At 39.4% G+C, this 27,167-nt stretch overlaps 1 protein-coding gene across 16 annotated transcripts in view; it reads right to left on the bottom strand.

Annotated features, from left to right (window-relative positions):
• The window catches only part of UTRN (utrophin), a 556,162-nt gene that overhangs the window by 72,418 nt on the left and 456,577 nt on the right, over nucleotides 1-27,167 (bottom strand). For all 16 annotated transcript variants that reach the window (XM_086318195.1, XM_086318199.1, XM_086318196.1 and 13 more), the window contains 2 exons: nucleotides 5,218-5,279; nucleotides 3,636-3,710 (listed from right to left, as the gene is read on the bottom strand). In XM_086318195.1, coding sequence (XP_086174321.1) covers nucleotides 3,636-3,710; nucleotides 5,218-5,279 — 137 coding nt within the window. The remainder of the gene's footprint in view (nucleotides 1-3,635; nucleotides 3,711-5,217; nucleotides 5,280-27,167) is intronic.

The raw sequence follows: 27,167 nt of genomic DNA, 5'->3' as shown, positions 1-27,167 counted from the left end.
CATTAGGAAAGAACTGAATCTATGAGATGCAAAATCAGGAGTGACCTAATTTGGAGCCGAGTAGCCAAGAAAGTCTGGTTAGAGATGCGTGACAGTTAAACTAGGACCTAAAAAGAAAGAATGAGCTCTTCAGGCAGGAGGAGCAGAAAACAAAGCTTGCCCTTTCAGCATCCACTAGAACTGCAAGAGTCTACCGTGGGCCATGATGAATGAGGAGGATGGAGAGACTGGCCAAGGTAAAAGCCGTTCCATGCGGAGGGCAGCAAGACCTGTTGTAAGCAGGGGGGTTGTGTCTGAATTTACATTCCTTGAGTGTGGGAACCAAGTCTCTATTGTTTTATCCCCTGCCCAATCTTGGAGCCCAATAAATGAAAGAACAATGGTAGCAACAACAATATGCCCTCTTTGTGAGGACGCTATGCTGGCGGAGATTTACACAGAATGAGAGACAACTGTTGACTCAAAGCAGGTGTTGATGCAGACGGCGCAATCCTCCTCACATTATCTGCCACACAAAGGCACGCGACCGGCGCTTGATGGGAGAGAAAGTCGTTACAGGCCATCATAAAGTTCTGGAAAAGCTGGAGGCAGGTGGGATTAGCTTGTAAATGTTTCCAAAAGAAGTAAAATTTTAACAGCATTGGAAGGGAATAAAGGGTTGCAGACGATTGCAGAGGAAGGGTCAAGGCATTTCAAGTAAACACAAAAGATGGGAGAGGAAGGAGGAGATTAATCATAAACAGGTGCGCTGGATCAGGGGCGCCAAGGCCCCACTAGGAGCTCAATGGGGCAGAGACAGCTGAGAAAGTGGAGCCCAGGTGGCCCTGAGGACATCGCCTGGAACGTTCACAATCAAACACAACCCAGCCCATTTCTAAGTGAGTGTCACTAAAGGTCGTTTAGTTTAGAGGTGGGAGGTATGTCTCTTCTGCTCCTCTCCAGTTTGAAGGGATGAGTTGAAGGAGAGAGTTTGTTCCTTAAGACTCAGAGAACCCACAGAATTAAACAAGTAAATGTGTTTAATCTGTTTATCTGCCCACAAGTATTACTGAGAACTGTACCTGTGTTCACAGTGATACAAAGCCATCTCCTGTCAATGGAGAGGGTTCCCTGATAGCTCAGTTGGTAAAGAATCCGCCTGCAATGCAGGAGACCCTGGTTCAGTTCCTGGGTTGGGAAGATCACCTGGAGAAGGGAAAGGCTGCCCACTCCAGTATTCTTGGGCTTCCCATATGGCTCAGCTGGTAAAGAATCCACCTGCAATGTGGGAGACCTGGGTTCAATCCCTGGGTTGGAAAGATCCCCTGGAGAAGGGAAAGGCTGCCCACTCCAGTATTCTTGGGCTTCCCATATGGCTCAGCTGGTAAAGAATCCACTTGCAATGTTGTGGCTGAGTCATCTGTCCTCATTCTACAGCTCATCCGGCCTGAGAAGTCCTTCCAGGTCTGTCAGCTGGACACCAGACATGCAGCTGAGCCTCTTTCAAAACTGTTGGCACCCTGGCCTGACTGAGCTCCCTAAAATTCCTTCTGTGTGCTCCCAGTTCACTTCCTATTCCCTTCCGGCTGAACATACAGATCACCAGCCAGAGTGCGCAGGCTTTCTATTTGGGAACTGGTCATTCTGCCATCCTTGCTGTGACTGCTACAATCTGCCAATCATCTTTGGCGCTCTGAGGATGATGGGCTTCCAGACCATGTCAGCCTCTTGCCTATCGCGTCACTTGGAGGTTTTTTCAGCCCTTCAGACAGCTCTTCCACATGTAGCTTCCACCACATTAGTCGCTCAGTTGGGTCCAACTCTTTGTGACCCATGGACTGTAGCTCGCCAGACTCCTCTGTTCAGGGGATTTTCTAGGCAAGAATACTGGACTGCATTGCCATTCTCTTCTCCAGGAGATCTTCCCAACCCAGGGACTGAAACTACATCTCTTGCATATCCTGCATTGGCAGGTGCGTTCTTTACCAGCTGAGCCACCAGGGAAGCCCAAACATAGCTTAAGTGTTTCTTATTCTAAAGCTTTGCCTTGCTATATTTTCTTGGAATGGTTCTACACATCTCTTTCCTCAACTCTCCTCACATAACCAGCTTAAACTGTACTTTTCATTTCTACTGACCTAGCAGATTTTTAACTGTAATATATCATTTCTAAGGGTAACCTGCAAAGCTTCACTGAATGGCCTAGACATACAACAACTGTTAACAAAAGGTAGCAACAAGAATATTTGGCATTATTCAAGTTATGCTGTTATAAACATAAAGGCACATGTCACTTTGCATATTAACTACCTGATAAGGCCTAAAAGTTCTTTGAGTAGACTCAATCATTAAAGCTATAGAATAGAAGCTACAGATAGAATGCAGATAGCATGAATCTATACTCTGTTGCAAAGCATTCATATTGATACTTAAATTTGGGTTATGGGAAAAGGAATAAGCCTTTAGTAAAACTATCATGTGTGTGTGTTAGTCACTCAGTCATGGCTGACTTTTTGCGACCCCATGGATTGCAGCCCACCAGGCTTCTCTGTCCATGAGATTTTCCAGACAAGGATACTGGAGTGGGTTGCCATTTCCTTCTCCAGGGGATCTTCCCAACTCAGGGATTGAACCCAGGTCTCCTGCACTGCAGGCAGATTCTTTACCAACTGAGCTATAAGGGAAACCCCAAATTATCATAGATTACCATTATGAACATAGTCTCTACAGGTTAAAGTTCATATTGATAATATTAAATGTTTCAAGACACTGTGTTACATGAACACAGAGCTTTAAATGAACACAAAATTGTGGTGCTGGAGAAGACTCTTGAGAGCCCCTTGGACAGAAGGAGATCAAACCAGTCAATCCTAAAGGAAATCAACCCTGAATATTCATGGGAAGGACTAAAGCTGAAGCTCCAATACTTTGGCCACCTGATGTGAAGAGCTGACTCACTGGAAAAGACCCTGATGCTGGTAAAGACTGAAGGCAAAAGAAGTGGGTGGCAGGGATGAGATCATTAGATAGCATCACTGATGCTAGATAGCATGCTATCTAACGATCTCATCCCTGACTCAATGAACAAACTCTTGGAGATGGTGAAGGACAGGGAAGCCTGGCGTGCTGCAGTCCTGGGGTTACAAAGAGTCAGGCAGGACTTAGTGATTGAAGAACAACAATGGTCAATTCAAATTTGGATCAGGAATATAATTTTTCAGTATTTCTTTATTATATGATTGCTCTGAATTAAACTGTTTCAAATCCTATGCTCCAAATGAATCCTACAGATGAATACAAAGTACTAAAAAGGCAATGATCTACTACTTCAATTCCTTGATTTAATCCTTTTAAATTGGGTGGCAGCATAATTTTTGAAAAAGCTTTTTATGTGACTCCTGTATTTTGGTTAATTTTGTTCTCCAACTGAGAATGGCATATGTTCATTTGTTTTACTACTTCATGCTTGCTGATGGGGCGAATAATAGAGCATTCACAGAAACACAGCCAACTCCTTGAGGGAGGTACACTGAAAATCAGATTAACTCAACAAACACATCACCCTCTTCATTTATCTTTGTCTTAAAAAAAAAAAACAAAAAACAAGAAAGGCAATCCAAACAGCAGAGTGATTCACTCTGGCAGAATAAACTCACAACATAGTGCTTTTTGGAGTCTTCGGATTTTGATGGCTGTACGGTAGGCAGAGAAACGTACGTTATTCAGGTCAGCTGAAATGGAAAATGGAACATTCAAAAAGCGTGCTTAGGATTGTCTAACTTACATTGAATGGCAAGAATATATCTGTTCCCTTCAATGATGGAAAATTACTATGTCTTTTCACATGAAAAGGTCTTTTCCTAAAATTCACAGCGTTTATAAGAAAATAATTAAATGTTCATCACACCATAGGCTGCCTTCTCTACTGCTAAGAGGGATTCTCTTCCAGGGCATTTCCCCACAAGGACAATCAGTTTTCTGCCACCTAGGCTGTCCATCTCACTACTCGCAAAGCTAGTCTTATTTCTATACTCCTTCTGTCCTGCTCTATTTGCTTCTTCCACCCTTTAATCCATCTGGTTAAAATTGTACAATAATCAATATTCAAACCTTTAGAAATAATAGATTAACTCCAGTTAATAATACCATATTGCCTATTCAAAAGTTGCCAAATGAACAGATCTTATAAATTCTCATCACAAGAAAAAGAATTATGTAACTATGTTTGATGATGGATGTTAGCTAGACCTACATGGTGATCATTTCACAATATATAAAAATATCAAATCATTATGTTGTACACCTGAAACTAATGTAATGTTATCTATTATCTTAATTAAAAAAACCTGAAAGATTTAGCATCAAATTGAGAAAAAAAGACACTGGAACTTCTATCTTTGTCTTCTAAAGATAGAGTATCCATAAGAGAGATTAGAAGAGTTAGTCTCTAATTCTTAACACTGGCGTGCTCATTTTACAAACTAAAACAATCCAGTGGTTTGTCTTTTGTTCGTTCAACCTTTGTAACTGTCCTCACTCATCCAAGAGAAAGCTTACACAGAAGCCTGGTATATAAAGAGATAAAAGGAGTGCCCCCTCCTTGCTGAAATGGCAGTGCGAATGAGCGCCTTGGGGTGCCACTCGCCTTCTCCAATGGCACTTTAGATCCCCTCTAAGAAAATTCTTTCAAAGCCATTGGAATGACCTACGAGAAGCAGTAATAATAATCAGCTCACAGCCATATTCTACTGGAAATCTACAATGTTAGGATTCTCATCTCACGTGTTCTCATGCATTTTTATTAAAGTGAATTTAGCTTTTAATGATCACTTAGACAAAATGAAATTAGACAAGCTAATTTAATAATATTTAATAAATAAACAGTGAGCAAAAAGTAAATATGAAGCAGTGGATTACAGGCTGCTGTACTCTATTGTTTTTGTTTTCACACAAAGCTGAAGCTTAAGATGATACAATATGAGGGAGGTGAAACCAATTATACTTCTTTTAAAATCAGCCTTCTTGAGTTCATGCTATTGTGAGCCATACGTTCTCTTAAGAAAAGTAAAATCTGTTTACTGCTTTGCCCTTAGAAATTCAACTGCTTTTACATGCCTGTGACTTGGTCCTGTAAACATAATATGCCATGTAAGGAAAACTGGTGACTAGAATCCATTTAAGAATACAATTCTCAGTTGTTGAAGACAATTAATTACTATTAACTAAAATAACACTCACCAAGGGATTGAAAGAGTTCGGTCATTTTAGGATGATCCCAACAGGTAGTCTGTGTTTGATGACTAGGAAAAAAAAAATAATACATCTAAATAAAAGACTGTATAAAATAGTAATTGCCACACAGAAAATACGCAAAGTGAATTCTTATTCAAATTTTTAAGAATACATACAAAATTATCCCCTTGATGGATCACTTAGGCTTATTAATGTTTTGGCCAAAAAGCTTGTTTGGGTTTTTCCAGTTATTATGTGGCCCAGTTATTATTGTTCTGGCCAAAAAGCTCATCTGGGTTTTTCTGTAACATCTTATGGAAACCCAAATGAACACTTTGGCCAACCTAATACTTACATGAAACAACATTAGATTTTTGTTTGAGCAATTATATCATGACAGTATAGATGAATAAATATGCTTTATCTGTTTCAAAAAGAATTACAGCTAAAGATTAAAACCTAGGTATAAAATGTGACTGTCACGGACCCTGGAGCCTCAGGCTTGAGGCGGCCAGACAGGTGTAGGCTCCAAAATAACTACCTGTGTCCGGCTGATGTAGATTCTCATTCAGAATAAATTCTCTGAGAGCAGAAGTGCTCTGAAGAGTCGTTTAACTTTAGGAGTGCTAATCAAATTTCCAAAGAGGGAAATGAGGAGAACTGTGAATAACACCTCCATCACACAATCCACTGAGTCTTCCTCCTCTTTAGCCTCAAGTCTTTCCTTCTTCACTGTAAATGTGCCCTCTTCTCCTGTGGGGATTCACTCAGACCTCACACCCTTAGAGTACAAAGATTAGCACAAAGATTATCTTAAGTTGAAGACATCTGAGAATCAACAAATGGAGCAAGAAGCTTTGTCAGAGCTTCCTTTATCTGGCTTAAAGTAGTATCTTCTGGGAAACAAGGCTCTCCAAGAGTTTCAGGACTATGAAAATAACAGAAAAAAACACTCACACCTGCACAAACAAATATTATCACAAACGTTCTTATCTCATGTTTGTTCTCCTCAAGAAACACGTGTGTTTCCTAAAGAAACCTACTGGGTCTTCTCATAAGAGCCTTTCTCTACCCAGTTCTTTTCCCCTACTGCATTGGGTATATAAGCCCTAAATTCTAACCACTTTTTTGAGTTACTCATCACTGTATGCAGATTGCATTCATAAATAAACTCTTTTCTCCTGCAAATTGGTCCTTTGTCATCTTAATTCATAGGCCCCCAATAACTGAACCTAAGAGAGTGGAGAAAAAGTTGTTTCTCTTCCCTGACATGCTCTTCATGAACATCTAGATTCTTCACTCTCCTTACATATGGATTTCTCTTTTGCCATTTTAATTTCATACTCTTCTTTCAGCCTCCTCCAGTTAGCCAGTATTTTTTATAAGTATTGAACTGTTTTTTTTCATGATCCTTATCCTTTGCTTTAAAAGCAAGTTTTTGTACCTTGTCTTTTTCAGTAACTTCCAAAACTAATTAGAAGTTTGGGGGAATAAGGTGAGGGTAATACAGATCAATGCACAGCTTAAATTAGGTTCCTTCTTTGTGTGTGTATGTGGTGAACAGTTCTTCAGTGGGTCAGTGGCCTTATTTAAAATAGTTTACTGTTCATTATCTACGTCAGAATAGAGTAATAACATTTAATAGTACTCAAAAGACTTCTTAGATAACACTCAGTTCTTATAAAACTGTTTAGTAGGCTAAATAAAATCGCACAGTACACAAGAGACAGTGATATTAAAATAGTCATACAATCAAATGTCAGGGAAATTATTTTTAAAGCCTAAGTAATATATCAAGAAGTGAGGCATGTCACTGGAAAAAGAACATAATCAGTGTTTTTGTACACAAGTAATAAAACTCCCAAATAACTCATACTTTACTTTGGAAAAAATTTCAAGTTTAGATTTGAAATTGGATATGTAAAATGTCTTAGAAATTTCAAAATCTCAAACAAAATAACATATGTTCAATGTGAAGGTCTGTCTTGGGAAGAGTTAGAAAGTTGTCTGACTCCTTTACCTGGTTCCTGATACCAGTGTGAAGGCAAATATCTCCAAACACCTTGGTACTAAATACCAACCAAATCATTCTACCCTTTGACTATCTAAATTATTCCAAAGACCATGGAAAAGGTACCAAAGTTATGTGCCCTGAGGTTTTTTTTTTTTTTACTGTTCATAGTGTGGCCTGTGCTGAATTGAAATGCAAAATCTCAGATTTCTAATTTGACTGAATCACAATCTTCATCTCATCAAAATCTCAAGTGATTAATAAGCACATTCAAGAAGTACTGACCTAAAAGACTCCTAATACAAATGAAAGTAAAACATGAAAAAGATACCTCCAAATTTTGCTAATAAAACAGCTTCCTCCCTATTACCAATAAGAATTTTAAAAGAAAAGGGAAGAAAAAGAATTAAAGAAGGATTTGCTGAAAATAGAGTACAATCCACAGAAATTCATCACAGGCTCCCAGTTTTTAAGACAGCCTACTAGGATTCACTCGAGCTCTTGTCTCCTCTTTGGAGTAATTTCAATCCCCATGGCAACACTACCGCTTAGAGACGGACACCCCATCGTGAAGGACCAAACCAAGGCTCAAGAATCAAACTAAAACTATAAGTAATGCAGAGCCAAACTTATAACTAAACAACAAACAAACACACACTTTCTCTAGAATCACAAGTGTGGTGCTTTGGCAAACAACCTCTATGGAACCACAAGGGAAAAATACCAGCAAGCAATCAGACAGAGGACTGAGGAATCAGTGAGAACACCCCCTTGCTAATGGCTCTTTTTAGTTGAAGCCACCACCACGAGGTGAGGGAACACACACATTTGGCAAACAGATGGAGGGCGGGAAACGGCACCTCCCCTTGTGAATTCAATACCAGTTGATTCATTAGGCAGAACTGCCAAAGCTGAAAATAAACACAGCCTCTGGTTACAAAAGTAAAATTGCAGCTTACCAAACAACAGTTTTTTTTTTTTTTAAGTAGTAGATGCAATTGATTGTTGGGTTTTCTTTCACTCTTTTTTTTTTTAAAGTGGGGGGAGGGTTTTAAAGCAAAATCCACAATCAATCCAAAGGCTCAAAGTATTTGAACAGCTGCAGATTGCTCAGTTCCTCCTGCCAAAATGCTTCCAGTCCTCCCAGAGGAGGCAACCAAAACAGAATAAAAGTAGCATTTCCCCCCCAAAATAACAACAGTTTAGGTTCTGGCCAATCTCAAATATGAAAAAGGAGTAGAACTTAATATTGTACAACTTGACAAACTGTAAAATAAAATTCAAATTTTGTTACTAAAAATCCTCATTTTAAGAGGGAACCAACACAGGAGTCTAAGAATAAATGAAAAATCAAAAAATCCACCAAAGCAGCAATTAGGAGTTAAGTCCAGATCATGTGATGCAAACAACAGCAAGAATATATGACATATAACTAAGCAGGTGCCTAGCCTGCTCGCATCAGGGAAAACTGTGAAGGCCTTTGATGTGGGCCAGAAATTAGTGAGTGATACACCTGTGTAGCTGTGATTATCTTTAAGCTATTTTAAACTCCACAAAATGAAGAAAACCGATAGTAATGCAAATGATATTTTTGTCCACAGAAATGCAAATTGTGTCCACTCGAATGCAACTGATTATTGTCCTGATGGATACTGACCAGTCTGTCAGCTTTGCATCCATTGTTAATTCATTTCAGCATGCCTTACTTAACTATAAAGACTAATATTTAGTATTCTCCTTGGAACCTGCTAGAACTTCTTATCCATTCTCTTATTATTTACTGAATGCTCTTTTTATATTTGTACAAGTCAAGGTTTTCCATAGTTTAAATTTTATTTTATATATTTAAATTTTAAAATTAAAAAATTTTTAATTGAGATACAATTTGTGGTGTCTCAAGGATGAAAGAGCAGATAAAACCAAGGAGGTTCTTGGAATGCAGGAATGGAAAAACCAGACCCTTATGGCCCTCCCTCCCACCATGTTGTAACTATTAATGGATTTCAGGTCTTCCTGAGCAGTATAAACTGTCTCCCCTCCTGCCCCATAAGGAGAAAGTATTTGTCTTACTCTTCCCCGACCCAGTATACATGCCTCATCCAATCAGCAAATGATCTACAAGACCCCTGTCCCACTCCTTGTACCCTGGGTATAAAAGTGGACTAAGGACCCCCACTCAATGTCGGTTCTCGCTGGCCCACTGTTCTAACAGCATCTCCCATTCTAATAAGCTTTATTTCCCTCTCCTTCTGTCTCATGCCTGGAAAGTCTCTTCCAACCCGCACCTGGACCATGACACAAGTAACATACAACACTGTATAAGTTTAAGGTGTACAGCGTGTCGGTTTGATGTATTTGTATACTGCAATATGATTACCGCTATACCATTATCTAACACCATCATCACATCACACAATCATCATTTCCTCTTTTTGTGGTAAGAACATTTAAAGTCTAGTCTCAGCAACTTTCAAATTTATCCTACAGTGAAAGTGAAGTCGCTCAGTCATGTCATGTCTGACCTCATGGACTATAGCCTACCAGGCTCCTCTGTCCATGGAATTTTCCAGGCAAGAGTACTGGAGTGGGTTGCCATTTCCTTCTCCAGGGGATCTTCCCAACCCAGAGATCAAACCTGGGTCTCCCGCACTGCAGGCAGACACTTTACCTTGCCACCTGGGAGGCACTTATCATGCAGTATCGGTGTCTATAAATCACTGTATTGTGCATTAGATCTCCATTACCTAATTTTTTAAATTATCCTTCAAAACTTGGGACAGTCCTGTATTATACCTGCTGTCACATATATTAAAGTGTCCCAGTATCCTTAAGTGTTCCAGTTTGGACAACATATGACTCTATATTTTATGGACTTTGATGAAATATTAAACCAGTATGGTTAATAAGTAGCATATGCTTCTAGCTATTATTATTCATAATGTGTTCTCACAAGCCACAGAAAGGTAAATGCATATAAGACTGTGCACCAATGAAGAGAAGACAAAAACTGTTGGGCCACAACACTTGCCCAGTATATAATATAATGAACCAATAGCAATTTACAAATAACACCAATATGATACTGATTTCTAGGCAAAGACTGCTCTGGGGAAGATATCTGTTGAACCCATTTGTTCTCATTAGAGTGGTCTCATTTTTTTCATTAAAAAATGATAAGATGGGATGCTGGATATTCAAAAACCAACACACACTTTCTTGTTACTTATCTATCTAATTTAATGTTTGAAACTGGATTTTGTGGGGTTTGCTATTTATCATTCCATTCCAATTTTAATTATAAAGGCTTATAAGAGAAAAAGCTTCCCAAGTGGTGCAGTGGTAAAGAATTCCCTGCCAATGTAGGAGACATAGGTTTGATCCCTGGGTTGGGAAGATCCCCTGGAGAAGGAAATGGCACCCCACTCCAGTATTCTTGGCCTGGAAAATTCTACAGACAGAGGAGCCTGGTGGGCTACAGTCCATGGGGTCGAAAAAAGCCAGATATGACTGAGTAACATATATAAGAGAAAAGCATTATAGGTGAGTTAGCTAATTAAAAATATAAAAGTAAAATATAAATGTGTGTGAGAATATAATGCTCTGGCTAAGACAATCACAGAAAGAGAAATATTTCTTCTTCGTGGTACACGTGTACACGTGTGCTCAGTTGTGTCTGACTCCTTGCAATTCCATGGACTGTAGCCTGCCAGGCTCCTTTATCTATGGAATTTCCCAGGCAAGAATACTGGAGTGGGTTGCCATTTCCCACTGCAGGGTATCTTCCCGACACAGAGATCAAACCTGCGTCCCTTGCGTCTCTTGCATTGGCAGGTAGATTCTTCACCATTGTGACACTTGGGAAGCCCAATTGCTATACACAGGAAAACTTAATACACTAGGTGAGGATATGTGACATTAATTACAGTAATGGCCTATTATTTGAATGCGCAATTTATACCAAGTACTCTCCTAAACTCTTTCTATATATAAATTCAAAACCAAACAATAATTCTGAGTTCGGTGCCAATATTATCCCCACTTTACAAATAAATGAACCTAGGAAAAACTTAGATAACTTGTTCAAGGTCATAGTTTGTAAATAGTAGAAATGGAATTTGAACCCAGATGGTCTGATTTTAAGCCTGAGTTCTTAATATGGACGTGTACTTGCACGATTGAGGTTTTAAAATATTTCTGATGAAGCTGTCTACATTTGAGTCTGAGGTCCATCATTATAATCATTACAAACAACCTCATCTCCCTTGCTTCTCTCACTCCTGGCAAAACCGAAGCATGGATCAGCTCAATTACTTGTCTTCTCTGGACCAGAGCAGCTGCACATGAATACAGCTGGAGAAAATCACTCAACAGACTGATTTTACTTTAAATGTTTGACTTCAAACCTCAAATGTCCAAGTGCTGGCAAATGCACTACATTCCCTAATAAAGTGCTTCCCAGAGCCCAAGGCAACAATTACCGCCGCCGTCTCACTCCCCAAACCTAAGTAAATTTCCCCGCCTGTCTTAGTATCATTTAACTCTAGCTCACACTTCATCTAAAAAACTAAAAATCATCAGACTAGATTTCCTTCATCTTCCCACCTCTAAATCAGTAAGTTCCCTGCATCTGCCATGTTATCTGCTTCCCTCTTTTTTTAAAATGAGAAGTGACCCCCTTTCCTATGAAGGGCCAATTCTTCCCAAAGATTTCTAAACAATACTTGTGCTGATAGGTTCAGAATGCAAATGTAGAAGGGTTCAGATCAGATCAGATCAGTTGCTCAGTCGTGTCCAATTCTTTGCGACCCCATGAATCGCAGCACGCCAGGCCTCCCTGTCCATCACCAACTCCCAGAGTTCACTCAGACTCACATCCATTGAGTCGGTGATGCAATCCAGCCATCTCATCCTCTGTCGTCCCCTTCTCCTCCTGCCCCCAGTCCCTCCCAGCATCAGAGTCTTTCCCAATGAGTCAACTCTTCGCATGAGGTGGCCAAAGAACTGGAGTTTCAGCTTTAGCATCATTCCTTCCAAAGAAATCCCAGGACTGATCTCCTTCAGAATGGACTGGTTGGATCTCCTTGCAGTCCAAGGGACTCTAAGAGTCTTCTCCAACACCACAATTCAAAAGCATCAATTCTTCGGCACTCAGCCTTCTTCACAGTCCAACTCTCACATCCATACATGACCACAGGAAAAACCATAGCCTTGACTAGACGGACCTTTGTTGGCAAAGTAATGTCTCTGCTTTTGAATATGCTATCTAGGTTGGTCATAACTTTCCTTCCAAGGAGTAAGCGTCTTTGAATTTCATGGCTGCACTCACCATCTGCAGTGATTTTGGAGCCCAGAAAAATAAAGTCTGACACTGTTTCCACTGTTTCCCCATCTATTTCCCAGGAAGTGATGGGACCGGATGCCATGATCTTTGTTTTCTGAATGTTGAGGTTTAAGCCAACTTTTTCACTCTCCTCTTTCACTTTCATCAAGAGGCTTTTTAGTTCCTCTTCACTTTCTGCCATAAGGGTGGTGTCATCTGCATATCTGAGGTGATTGATATTTCTCCCAGCAATCTTGATTCCAGCTTGTGTTTCTTCCAGTCCAGCGTTTCTCATGATGTACTCTGAATAAAAGTTAAATAAGCAGGGTGACAATATACAGCCTTGACGTACTCCTTTTCCTATTTGGAACCAGTCTGTTGTTCCATGACCACTTCTAACTGTTGCTTCCTGACCTGCATATAGGTTTCTCAAGAGGCAGGTCAGGTGGTCTGGTATTCCCATCTCTTTCAGAATTTCCCACAGTTTATTGTAATCCACACAGTCAAAGGCTTTGGCATCATCAATAAAGCAGAAATAGATGTTTTTCTGGAACACTCTTGCTTTTTCCATGATCCAGTGGATGTTGGCAATTTGATCTCTGGTTCCTCTGCCTTTTCTAAAACCAGCTTGAACATCTGGAAGTTCACGGTTCATGTGTTGCTGAAGCCTGGCTTGGAGAATTTTGAGCATTACTTTACTAGCATGTGCGATTAATGCAATTGTGTGGTAGTCTGAGCACTCTTTGGCATTGCCTTTCTTTGGGATTGAAATGAAAACTGACCTTTTCCAGTCCTGTGGCCACTGCTGAGTTTTCCACATTTGCTGGCATATTGAGTGCAGCACTTTCACAGCATCATCTTTTAGGATTTGGAATAGCTCAACTGGAATTCCATCACCTCCACTAGCTTTGTTCGTAGTGATGCTTTCTAAGGCCCACTTGACTTCACATTCCAGGATGTCTGGCTCTAGGTCAGTGATCACACCATCATGATTATCTGGGTCATGAAGATCTTTTTTGTATAGTTCTTCTGTGTATTCTTGCCACCTCTTCTTAATATCTTCTGCTTCTGTTAGGTCCATACCATTTCTGTCGTTTATCGAGCCCATCTTTGCATGAAATGTTCCTTTGGTATCTCTGATTTTCTTGAAGAGATCTCTAGTCTTTCCCATTCTGTTGTTTTCCTCTATTTCTTTGCATTGATCGCTGAAGAAGGCTTTCTCATCTCTTCTTGCTATTCTTTGGAACTCTGCATTAAGATGTTTATATCTTTCCTTTTCTCCTTTGCCTTTCGCTTCTCTTCTTTTCATAGCTATTTGTAAGGCCTCCCCAGACAGCCATTTTGCTTTTTTGCATTTCTTTTCCATGGTAGAAGGGTTGATGCTGCTGCTGCTGCTGCTAAGTCGCTTCAGTCGTGTCCGACTCTGTGCAACCCCATAGACGGCAGCCCACCAGGCTCCCCCGTCCCTGGGATTTTCCAGGCAAGAGTACTGGAGTGGGGTGCCATTGCCTTCTCCGGGTAGAAGGGTTAGCCATCCTTAATCTCAATCTCTCTCTCTCTCTCTCTGTCTCACACACACACACACACACACTCACTCACACCCTATGTTGAATCTGCATTTCCTGCCACCTAGGACCCATTTTGTCTTCTTTACAAAATTTTCATATGAATAGTTCACATCCTCCAGATTCATTCAGGACTTAAGTCACTTCTATTTGGATTTTAACCTCACTCCACCCAAACTGCTCCTGTCAAAATTATCAAGGCACTCCATGTTGTTAAGTGGAATGCCTGCTTTTCTGTCTTCAGCTCATTAGACCTCTCCTCATAAGCAAAGAGAAATAGGGTAGAGGCTTCAGAAGTAAGTTATCTACTGTAGTAGACGCTGAGAGATGCTATGTAAAAAACAGAATATCCAAAATGAAGTTGATGTAGGCAAAATGTATGCTATCTGAACACCTTCTTTACATATACAAGTTATATATAGGGATCAAGTAGAGCTCCCAAGTAATCAAATTGGCATTCAAGTGACGAAAGCATACAGACTAAAACACATTTTGGCAACCTCATGTGATATCATTTATCCGAGTAATATCTTTTTAAAGATCTAAGAGGTGACATTTTGGAATTTATAATCCCCTCAATCTTGGTTTCATCATCCTTGAATATATGAAGAATATGGCATACACCTGTCATAATGTTGATTCATGCTTTGTGTGCATGCTTGTGTGTTTGTGTGTGCTTGTGTGTGTGACTAGGGTTGAGCAGACTCGGGAGGGGACAGGGCAGTAGATGAGGATGCTGTGTGAGGGTAAACATATTTGTTTCTTTGGTTATATCTAACTTCTTGAATCTTCACCAATACTTTCTACCATTCTCAAATCTTTTAAAGGCATAAAATCCAGGATTATACTTTTGGAAACATAAGAATAAATCTAAGGGAAAACTTAAAGTGTGAATGTCAACATTTCAAGAAAAAAAAAAACACAACAAAAACCTTTCTGTTCAAAATCCAAATAAGATATATGATCCCATAGATATCATACAACCATAAAAAATGCCATTCGTTTTTCATGATAATGAAGACATAGTTGTAAACAATGGATAATCTCTTGGATTCAATTATAAAATGCTATTAAAAAGAAACAGCAAACCCAAAATGAAGTCACTTGGGCTAAACCCCACCAAGACTTAATACCTAACCCAACTGCAGTTTCACCCTCTCCCAGGAGTGGAATAAACCATTAGTCTGAAATTTCCTGGTCAGCACTCGTGAGGGAATCTATATAAGAAGACTCTTACATTCCCTTCCCCATAAAATAAGATGACCTGGCCTGAAACAATCCTTTCTTTTCTTTGGCTAATAACTTCCTTGTTATCAGCTCCTTCCTTTCCCTCCAGTTTCTAAAAAAGCCTTCCATTTTGTACAGTTCCTTGAAGCTGCTTTCTATTTACTAAATGGGATGCTGTCCACTTCATAAATTGTTGAATAAAGCCAATTAGAAGTGTAAATTTACCTAGCTGAATTTTGTTTTTTAAAAATGCACTTAAAAGTTCTCTCACATGTAGGAGTAGGCTCAAAGACACAAGTATGTAAAGAGCTACCCCAAAATACATGTGTCAACACCCAATGTGTGGATGATGGAACAATAAGACAAGGTTTGTTTGTGCGTGTTTAAATAAAGTAGTAGAATTTATGACTAAAGTGGATGTGCCTGGGTGTGAGGGGAGATACAGGAGAGACAGGTGACATCTGTCTTAAGGCAGTGGAAGACTGACTGCAAGCATAAAACATTTGACAAAAGCAAGAGAACCTCCACTCTGGTAATATCTCTACTTCAGCCCAGAACTCAAAGGAAGCCCTGAGCTCACCCAACTCTACCCTCCTGTCTCTTTAAGCCCTCAAACTAGAGAGAATCAGACCACCAACCAACATATAACCAACAGAAAACCTATAGGTCATCCGTTGTGGCACTGACCCTGCTGTGTACGCCCTTGCCTGAGGGTGTTAACCTCAGGTTTATGTTCCTACCAGAGTTCAATTTATTGTTGTATCCTTTAAGTTTTGTTTTTCAAAGCTGAACTTATATCATTTAGTTTTCTAAACAGAACTATTTTTTCTCTTTCACATTTATTTTTATTTTTTTAAAGTTTTTTTTTTAATGTGGACCATTTTTAAAGTTTTTATTGAATTTGTTACAATATGGCTTCTGTTTTATGTTTTGGTTTTTTTAGCCCCGAGGCATATGGCATCTTAGCTCCCAGGGACCCGCACCCCCTGCATTGGGAGGCAAAGTCTTAACCACTGGACCACGAAGATAGTCCCATTTCACATATATCTTAAATGAGAAATTAATTCTAATTTTTACTATAGGGTTGTATTAAATTTTTTTTACTGTATCACTTCAGGTTATAATCAGTACAGAAAAAGATATTCTATTTATTTCACTATTTATTTGATCATTATTACTTCTGTACCTTTGCTAATTGTAGTGACTATTTTAAAAATTGAATCATTACAAATTCAAGTTCAGATATCATTTTTTTTTCCTTAATGATCCCTCAGTGATCCTTCCTATGCTATATGGTAAAATTTATTAATTGCTTCCCTGACCCTAAAAATCAAATTGTACAGTATGACTGATGGTGCTGTTATAAATCAATGAAGCTGAGTAATCCAGAAGATTCCAAGCCAAAATTCCACTTCATGGTTATAATATCTCTGGCACCAGCAACATATGGATGAATGGCAGGAAAGATATCTTCTCAAGTCCTGAGCTAGTCGATATATTTCTAAGACAACGTCAGCTCCACCTAAATTATCTCAACAAACCATTTACACTGGTAAGTACTCTAGAAGTTGCCCGTTTGGGGCTGCTGCAGAGCAGGCAGTCTGCTGCTTGGTTTCCAAGTGAGCTAAGGTACGCTCCTTTGTCTGAAGCTGCCCCCAAGCCCAGGAGGTTAAGTGATCCCAAGGTACTTAATTTTCTTATAAAGCAAATTCATTCTTACCTCCTCATCAGCAGATTCGGCCCAGTGAGTTTTAAATATTTTATTTTCAATAAAAATAAAGTCACAGATCATTTCTCAGAAAAGCAGACTCTCTAGGACATTCTCTTATATTTCTGTTTCATTTATTTCTTTATCATTAAAACCAAAAACACAAACCCCATTTCTGGAAAAAAAGACTTCTCCACTTAAAATTCAGGGATCAAAAAGACACCCTTTCCCATCCTGATGAAGGTGGAGAGAGATGAGGGCTGCTTTGGGAAGCCTTTCAGAGAGAACTGTATCTTTCATTGTTAGAAATATCTTTGTTGTGGATTTATTTTGCTTTGGGATGAGTTTCCTTAACCTTTAAAGATAAAATGTTTTATGTTAATTTCTTTTTTGATGTTGTTATACCTTTGTTAGCTGTGATTTCCTAGTGAGGCTGGATATTTGAATTTCCCATGCTGCCATTCCTCTCTGCTCTTATTAAGGGGAGAAATATTTCACCTACATCATCTAAGCAGGGTTCACAATTCCTCTAAAGAAATAAGCATTAATTCTCTCCTTTAGACTGTACATACATAATGAGACAAGTATATACAGTTTATGCAAATAAATTGCATGACTGCTATAAAGAACAACTACTTGCTCTCCAAGATTTCATTTACAAATATAAACTTCATCTTTTTTTCTAGGAATTGATGAATTAGGGCAGCAGAGGGTACCCTTGGGAGGCAAGAGAGGGGTCCAAAACAGTATTGCAGGATTACCCATAATGAACACAAGGATGGAAAAGGAAAATATAAAAGAGACTAAATGTAATAAATGTAGGGAAATCTTGATTTAGACCTATTCATAAGGAGGCTTTAGAAAAGGCAGAGACTGCAAGGTAGTGGTATTTGTAGCTGAAGATTCATTTATTCTGGTGAATACATTGTAAGATTGAGGAATGTCAGCTGTAGGGAAGGTGACAGGTATTATCTATATAATCAGAGATGACTAAAGTCTTCATGTTAAAGCTGGGTGTGTGTGACTGCATTAGAAAGAATTAAACTTTGTACTTCAGATTCTAATGGGGAAAATAAAGCTATAGAACTGAGCTCTGAGCTTGAAGCTGTCATAAAGAGCAGAATCATCATCTGTATTAAGGCTTACTGAAAAGTCACACATGTGGGGTTTAGAGAAGCCACTGTGGAGAGAGAGAGGAAAGCTCTATTTCCTAACTACCCCTCGTGAAATTCTATGAACCAGGATGGCTTACTTAACAAGCTGAATAAGGTAGGGCAGCAGCTATGCTAAAAGCCCCAAGGGACCTATAAGCCAGCTTTGCTGGCCATGCTCCTCACAGATGGAAATCTCCCCAGTGTCAGAAACCTCCAGACCCTGTGCATGAGAAAAAGTAGAGGAGGGCCAGACAGTCTTCTCCCCACCACCTCCAAACTGTCACCATCCCACTGGCAGGACTGTGGCAAACGACATTCACTATCTACAGAAGAGCAACTTAGTCCATTGTCAGACCACAGTGTGAACTTTTCTTAATCATATATTGTTGCTGAGTCATGTTTAACACTTTTGCGACCCCATGGACTGTAGCCCTCCAAGCTCCTCTGTCTGTGGGATTTCCCAGGCAAGAATACTGGAGTGGGTTGCCATTTCCTTCTCCAAGAGATCTTCATGACCCAGGGATTGAGCTTAGGTGATGCCAGCTCAATCGACAGGCGGATTCCTTACCACTGAGCCCCTAGGGAAGCCCTGATCATACATCAGGCCTACAGAAAATAGCTTATGGAGAATCCTACGGAAAAGGCAAAGTGCAACATGGAAGAAAGCAAGGCCTTGTCCTAAGACAGCCCTGAATTTCACTGTTGACACATGGCAGGGGCACAATAGATGGTAACCAGTCTACAGTATGAAAGAAAGGATGTTTGCTCCTAATTTCTCCACTTGACTGCATTCCCTAAATATAACCTTTCATCCCATCCCCATTTTCCATGAACTAAAAATTTCTGTTCTCTACCTCTTCTAACACAGAGAATAAGAGGCAGTAAATGCATACCTGCCAAGGTTTCAGGCCCTGGAGTTTGAATGCCAGCTCTGACATGTACCAGTTATGTGATCTCAAGCAAGTTATGTGTGTACTTATGACTTAGAAAGTGAAAAGTGAACGTGAAGTCGCTCAGTCGTGTCCGACTCTTTGAGACCCCACAGACTGTAGCCTACCAGGCTTCTCAGCCTTGTCTATAAATGGGGTAATGATAGTACCTATGGGCTTCCCATAGCTCAGTCGGTAAAGAATCTGCCTGCAATGTGGGAGACCTGGGTTCGATTCCTGGGTCGGGAAGATCCCCTGGAGATGGAAATGGCAATCCACTCCAGGATTCTTGCCTGGAAAGCCCCATGGACAGAGAAGCCTGACAGGCTACAGTCCATGGGGTCGCAAGTGTCGGATACAACTTAGCGACTAAACCACCACCATAGTACCTATACTTCACTGGGCTACTGTGGGAATTAAAAGAGATAACCCAGGCATAGGATTAGCACAGTGGCTAGCAAGTGAATATTCAAAACGTATCATTTATTACAATGATCATTATTATCACCCTCTATGACTATGAATTATTATTATTATTTCTGCATCAAAAAGAGAAGCAATGAGTTTTACATGATAATTATGACATATTAAGAAAATTCATCTCAAGGCTTTTATTCATCATTCCCTTTATACCTGAAACTCTGTGGATGTTAACTTTTAGTTGAGGAAATGAACAACTTGTACAAAGCACAATGCAGGGCCAAAAATTCACAAAGAAAGAGATCTTGATTTTACAGTATTATTGTACACTGTGAAGGCAGCAAGAGTCATTTCAAATTTTCTTAAATTGATGGAGCAATGAGTTGGCATTGGACTATAGTAGAAAAGAAAAAATGATTAGATCAGCTCTGGAAAGTCTATCTTATAAGCAGCAAGATCACTGAAAGATATGAGTTTCAACTTAAGATATTAACAGAGGGACTTACACTATACAGATTCTTACAGTTCAGATCTATATCCTATCTTTTTCTAGAAATAAATAAGTCATGGAACCATGGCAGATCACCTCAAAATATTAATAGAGAGAAAGAAATGCATTGAGGAACCATCCAAGTATGTTTTAACTGACCAATAAAATTAAAATACAAAATAAAAATAATTTGTCCTTCGTATTCTCTGCCAACTTTCTTACTATCCTCTAGCATTAGAGTACATAAAACTGTATACTTAAATAGTGAAAATATCTAATATTTCTACTGGAATATTACTTTCTTGTTGGTCAAATTAATATATCTTAATATGTTTCAGGAAACTCTAGTTGCGTGACAATCATGTAAAACGTGTTTCTAACATTTTTCTTCTACTTACTTGTGCAACCATGCAAAGGGAAGGATATATTAAAATCCTTTTCATTCATTATTTACTTACTTATTAATTTATATGGGAAATAAATTTTGTTTTCATAATAATTTTTCATCTGGAAACACTGGCCTACATAACCTTATCTCTAGTGATTGATGTGCCTTCTTTACGAGGTCTAAATAAACTGTTAGGTTTCACATCAGAGCAAGTAATGGAACAATCTGGTTAAACAAGTTTTCTAAATATAAAAAAATTCATTCTATATACACAGGCAGATTTTGAAATATTTGAAAATCCTAAGACATTTAACACTAAAAATTTAAAATACTTAAGAAAATCCAATCTTTCATTAATGGCATTCAAAATATTTCAGGATGCTACAATCCTATAGGCCACATTAAAAATATTGGCCATCAATGTGTTATACTTATTTTGAAATGCTAGTTATACACTCTAGCAAATAAAATGCCAGAGAAACCAGCCTTCACTTTACCTGCCTGCCCCATAAGGACTTCTAGACTGTGTAAGGAAACAGTTCAGCTAGATCCTCCCCAAATTATAAAAATATTGATCTAGTGAAATTTTGACTTAGACAATGTAATGCTCAGTCACATTTAATCAACTTGAACATACAAAAATTCCTTTTAATTTAGGGGAAGGAGGTGGCAGGGGGGTTCAGGATGGGGAACCGTGTACACCCATGGCAGATGCATGTTGATGTATGGCAAAACCAATACAATATTGTAAAGTAAAAAAATATATATTTTTTTTTATTTGCTCCAAAAGTCAAAGAAAGGGGATGTGCTCTCAGAACCTTCAGAGAGGAACACAGCCCTGCAAACCTTGATTCCACCTCAGGGAGACATGGATGATAATTTGTTACAGTAGCAATAGAAAACTAATACATATACCATACAAAATCTAGAGGTCCATATAAATACAGTCCATACAGTCTGTGCTGTAACAAATTATTATCTATATCTCTCTGAGCTGGAATCAAGGTTTGCAGGGCTGTGTTCCTCTCTGAAGGTTCTGAGAGCATATTGCCTTTCACAGCTTCTAGAAGCTGCTTGCATCCCTGGATCATGCCCACTTCTACATCCTCATATAATCTAACCTATTCTCTTCCAGGGGTGAGGAAGTGGGTATCTTTATATGGCCAGATTCTGCCTACTGCAGTATGTCAGATTTATATCAAAACCTGTAATATTCAAGTCAATATTCACCAAGCAAATTAAAATTCTCTAATACTATAATTATCATTATTATTATGTGGAATAAAAATTAAAATGTCACATTTGAATTAGATGATTGCATCTTCTCTTTTTTTAATTGGAGTTAAACTGCTTGACAATGTTGTGTTAGTATCTGTTGTACAATGAAGTGAATCAGCTATATATATACACATATGTCCTCTCCCTTTTGGACCTCTCTCCCACCCCCTCACCACCCCATCCATCTAGGTCATCACAGAGCACACATCTGAGGCTCCCAACCTACACATCCAGACAGAAAAATGAATAAAGAAAATATGGTATAGAGAGGCGGTCCTAAGACAGCACAGGAATAGGATGGGGAGACCACTTTCTCCCTGACAAATTCATCGGAAGATCATTTGAACGCTGAGCAAATACCATAAAACAACTTCTGAACCCTGGCAGAGGACACCAGGCACCCAGAAAGGCTGCCCATTTTCTTCGAAAGGAGGTAGGACAAAATATAAAAGATAAAAAGACAGACAAAAGGGCTAGGGATGGAGACTGTCCCAGGGAGGGAGTCGTAAAAGAGGAGAAGTTTCCAAACACCAGGAAACCCTCTCACTGGCGGGTCTGTAGAAAGTTTTGGAATCACAGAGGGCAACATAACCAGGAGGAAAAAATAAATAAATAAAACCCACAGATTATGTGCCTAATTGCAACTCTCAGGGGAAAAGTAGGGAAAAGTAGCCCAGAGGTTCGCATCCGCCACCAGCAAGGGGGCACTGAACAGGGAGGTGCGGGCTGCATTGCTTAGGGTAAGGACCGTGCCTGAACGCCCTGAGGACAATCTGAGGGAGCTAATGTGAGATAGCAACCCAAACTGTGAGATAGCGAGAGAGAGAGAAAAAAAGAAAAAGAGGAAAGAGAGAGAGAGAACTTTCCCAAGAAAAGCTCTAATCTAAGGCACTGCCGGCCTGCTCACAGAACAAAGGACTGAGCGAATACCAGAGGAGAGCTGGCCAGCAGCGGACCAGCCCATCCCCCGCTGGAGGCAGGCGGGGGCGATAGCCAGAGCCAGAGGCGAGGAGCAAACTCGCCCTCAGAGACTGCATCCTCTACCAAACTGCGAGCAGCCTCCCAGTTGCTAACTAAGTCTTCCTGGGATCCTGGATGGTTGACAGCCGCCAGGAGGATCGCAGCCAGAGATCAGCTCCCCAGAGGAGACGCACGGCGCACCTGAGACGGCACGCCCACTGCACATCGGGAAACCAAGCGGCAGGGACAGGGGAGGTGATAAGATGCACCGATCCACCTGGGGAGACTGTGCTCACCAAGCACCTGGGAAGGGAAAGGTCATGGGAAGGGAATAAAACGCAGGCCCAACCGAGTCTGTGCCTTTGTGGAGTACCCAAGAACCTGAACCTGAGCGGCCTAGACCTGGGAAGTGCAGGCAATGCAGGGCCTGCTTTAGACAGCTCCTGCAGAGCAACCTGGAGCCTGAGCAGTGTAGACCGGGAAAGCACACACGCCGTGAGCAGGGGCAAATCCAGTGTGGCCCAGACACTGTGAGCACTCCCCACACACGCCAGTGATATTTGTTTGCAGCGCTCCCCCATCCCACAGCACAACTGAACAAGTGAGCCTAAATAAATGACCACCTTTACCCCCTTGTGTCAGGGTGGAAGTTAGATACTGAAGAGACTTGCAAACAGAGGAAGCCAAAATAAACAAAGAAATGAGAAACGCTTTGTAAGTGACAGGTGCAACAGATTAAAACCCGTGTAGTTAGCATTGACTACATTGGAAGGGACCTACAGACCTTGAGAAGAAGTATAAGCTGGAACAAGGAACTATCTGAAACTGAACTGACCCCACACTGCCCTCAACAGCTTCAGAGAAATTCCTAGATATATTTTACTATTATCATTTTTAAATTTTTTTTAATTTTTAAGTTCTTTATTACTGCTTTAATTTTCATTTTTAACCTACTATTACCTTGCCAATAAAGGCCCTATTTTTAAAGCAAATTTCATGTTTTTTTTTTTTAACTTTTGTGATTTTGTTTTGTTTTTTTAATATTGTATTTTTGAGAGTCTAAACTCTACTCTAGATTTTTAATCTTGGCTTTTTGGTATTTGATATCAATTTTGTACCTTTAAGAATCCAATCTTCAGTATTCATTTTTACTTAGGAGTGTGACTACTGGCTTGATTGCTCTCTCCCCTTTTGACTCTCCTTTTTCTCCCCCAGGTCACCTCTATCTCCTCCCTCCCCCTTCTCTTCTCTGCTTAACTCTCTGAATCTCTTTGGGTATTCCAGACTGTAGAGAACACTTAGGGAACTGATCACTGGCTAGACTGGTCTCTCTCCTTTTGACTCTCCCTCCTATCCTCCTGGTCACCTCTATCTCCTTCCTCCCTCTTCTCTTCTCTATGGGACTCTGTGAAACTCTCTGCGTGTTCCAGACTGTGGAGAGAAAACAGGGAATTGATTACTGGCTAGACTGCTCTCGCCCCTTTTGATTCCCCCTCTTCTCCTCCTGGTCACCTCTATCTCCCTCCTCCCTCTTCTCATCTCCATGTAACTCTGTGAACCTAGATTGAGGGCAGGAGGAGAAGGGGACGACAGAGGATGAGATGGTTGGATGGCATCATCCACTCAATGGACATGAGTTTGGGTAAACTCTGGGAGTTGGTGATGGACAGGGAGGCCTGGTGTGCTGCGGTTCAGGGGTTGCAGAGTTGGACATGACTGAGTAACTGAACTGACTGAACTGAACAGGAAAAAAAAACTATTAAAAATACAAACATATGGAGGCTAAACAACACACTTCTGAATAACAAACAAATCACAGAAGAAATCAAAATATGCATAAAAATGAATGAAAATGAAAACACAACCCAAAACATATGGGATATAGTAAAAGCAGTGCTAAGGGGAAGGTTCATAGCAATACAAGCCTACCTCAAGAAACAGGAGAAAAATCAAATAAATAACCTAACTCTACACCTAAAGCAATGAGAAAAAGAAGAAATGAAGCACCCCAGAGTTAGTAAAAGGAAAGAAATCATAACAAATTAGGGTAGAAATAAATGAAAAAGAAACAAAGGAGACTATAGCTAAAATCAACAAAGCTAAAAGCTGGTTCTTTGAGAAGATAAATAAAATAGACAAACAATCCACCAGACTCATCAAGAAAAAAAGGGAGAAGAATCAAATCAACAAAATTAGAAATGAAAATGGAGAAATCACAACACACAACACAGAAATACAAAGGATCATAAGAGACTACTATCAGCGACTAAATGCTAATAAAATGGACAACTTGGAAGAAATGGACAAATTCTTAGAAAAGTATAACTTTCCAAAACTGAACCAGGAAGAAATAGAAAATCTTAACAGACCCATCACAAGCACAGAAATTGAAACCATAATCAGAAATCTTCCAACAAACAAAAGCCCAGGACCAGATGGCTTCACAGCTGAATTCTACCAAAAATTTAGATAAGAGCTAACACCTATCCTATTCAAACTCTTCCAGAAAATTGCAGAAGAAGGTAAACTTCCAAACTCATTTTATGAGACCATCATCACCCTAATACAAAACCAGACAAAGATGCCACAAAAAAAAAGAAAACTACAGGCCAATATCACTGATGAACATAGATGCAAAAATCCTTAACAAAATTCTAGCAAACAGAATCCAATAACACATTAAAAAGATCATACATCATGACCAAGTGGGCTTTATCCCAGGGATGCAAGGATTCTTCAATATTCGCAAATCAATCAATGTGATTAACACCACATCAACAAACTGAAAGATAAAAACCATATGATTATCTCAATAGATGCAGAGAAAGCCTTTGACAAAATTCAGCATCCATTTATGATAAAAACCATCCAGAAAGCAGGCATAGAAGGAACATACCTCAACATAATAAAAGCCATATATGATAAACCCAAAGCAAACATTATCCTCAATGGTGAAAAATTGAAAGCATTTCCCCTAAAGTCAGGAACAAGACAAGGATGCCCACTCTCACCACTACCATTCAACATAGTTTTGGAAGTTTTAGCCACAGCAATCAGAGAAGAAAAAGAAATAAAAGGAATCCAGATTGGAAAAGAAGAAGTAAAACTCTCACTGTTTGCAGATGACATGATCCTCTACATAGAAAACCCTAAAGACTCCACCAGAAAATTACCAGAGCTAATCAATGAATATAGTAAAATTGCAGGATATAAAATTACCACACAGAAATCCCTTGCATTTCTATACACTAACAATGAGAAAACAGAAAGAGAAATAAAGGAAACAATTCCATTCATCATTGCAATGAAAAGAATAAAAGAAAAGAAAAGACCTGTATATAGAAAACTATTAAACACTGATGAAAGAAATCAAAGAGGACACAAATAGATGGAGAAATATACCATATTCATGGATCAGAAGAATCAATATAATGAAAATGAGTATACTACCCAAGCAGTCTATAGATTCAATGCAATCCCTATCAACCTACCAATGGTATTTTTCAGAGAACTAGAACAAATAATTTCACAATTTGTATGGAAATACAAAAAGCCTTGAACAGCCAAAGCAATCATGAGAAAGAAGATTTGAACTGGAGGAATCAACCTGTCTGACTTCAGACTATACTACAAAGCTACAGTCATCAAGACAGTATGTTATTGGCAAAAAGACAGAAACATAGATAAATGGAACAAAATAGAAAGCCCAGAGATAAATCCCCGCACCTATGGACACCTTATCTTTGACAAAGGAGGCAAGAATATACAATGGAGAAAAGATAATCCCTTTAACAAGTGGTGCTGGGAAAACTGGTCAACCACTTGTAAAAGAATGAAACTAGAACACTTTCTAACACCATACACAAAAATAAACTCAAAATGGATTAAAGATCTAAATGTAAGGCCAGAAACTATAAAACTCCTAGAGGAAAACCTAGGCAAAACAGTCTTTGATGTAAATCATAGCAGCATCCTCTATGACTCACCTCCCAGAATAATGGAAATAAAAGCAAAAATGAAGAAACAAGACCTAATTAAACTTAAAAGCTTTTGTACAACGAAGGAAACTATAAGCAAGGTGAAAAGATAGCCTTCAGAATGGGAGAAAATAATAGCAAATGAAGCAACTGACAAATAATTAATCTCAAAAATATACAAGCAACTCCTGTAGCTCAATTCCAGGAAAATTAGCGACCCTATCAAAAAATGGGTCGAAGAACTAAAGAGACATTTCTCCAAAGAAGATATACAGATGGCTAACAAACACATGAAAAGATGCTCAACATCACTCATTATCAGAGAAATGCAAATCAAAACCACAATGAGGTACCACATCACACCAGTTAGAATGGCTGCTATCAAAAAGTCTATAAACAATAAATGCTGGAGAGGGTGCAGAGAAAAAGGAACCTTCTTACACTGTTAGTGGGAATGTAAACTAGTACAGCCACTATGGAGAACAGTGTGGAGATTCCTTAAAAAACTGGAAATAGAACTGCCATACGA

Source organism: Bos grunniens, chromosome 9 (genome assembly GCF_055505025.1).
Source record: "Bos grunniens cultivar Pamir isolate PY7600 chromosome 9, Bosgru_T2T1.0, whole genome shotgun sequence".
NCBI classification, from domain to species: domain Eukaryota; kingdom Metazoa; phylum Chordata; class Mammalia; order Artiodactyla; family Bovidae; genus Bos; species Bos grunniens.
The sequence above is the reverse complement of the archived record's forward strand: the minus strand, read 5'-3'. Positions and strand labels throughout refer to the sequence as shown.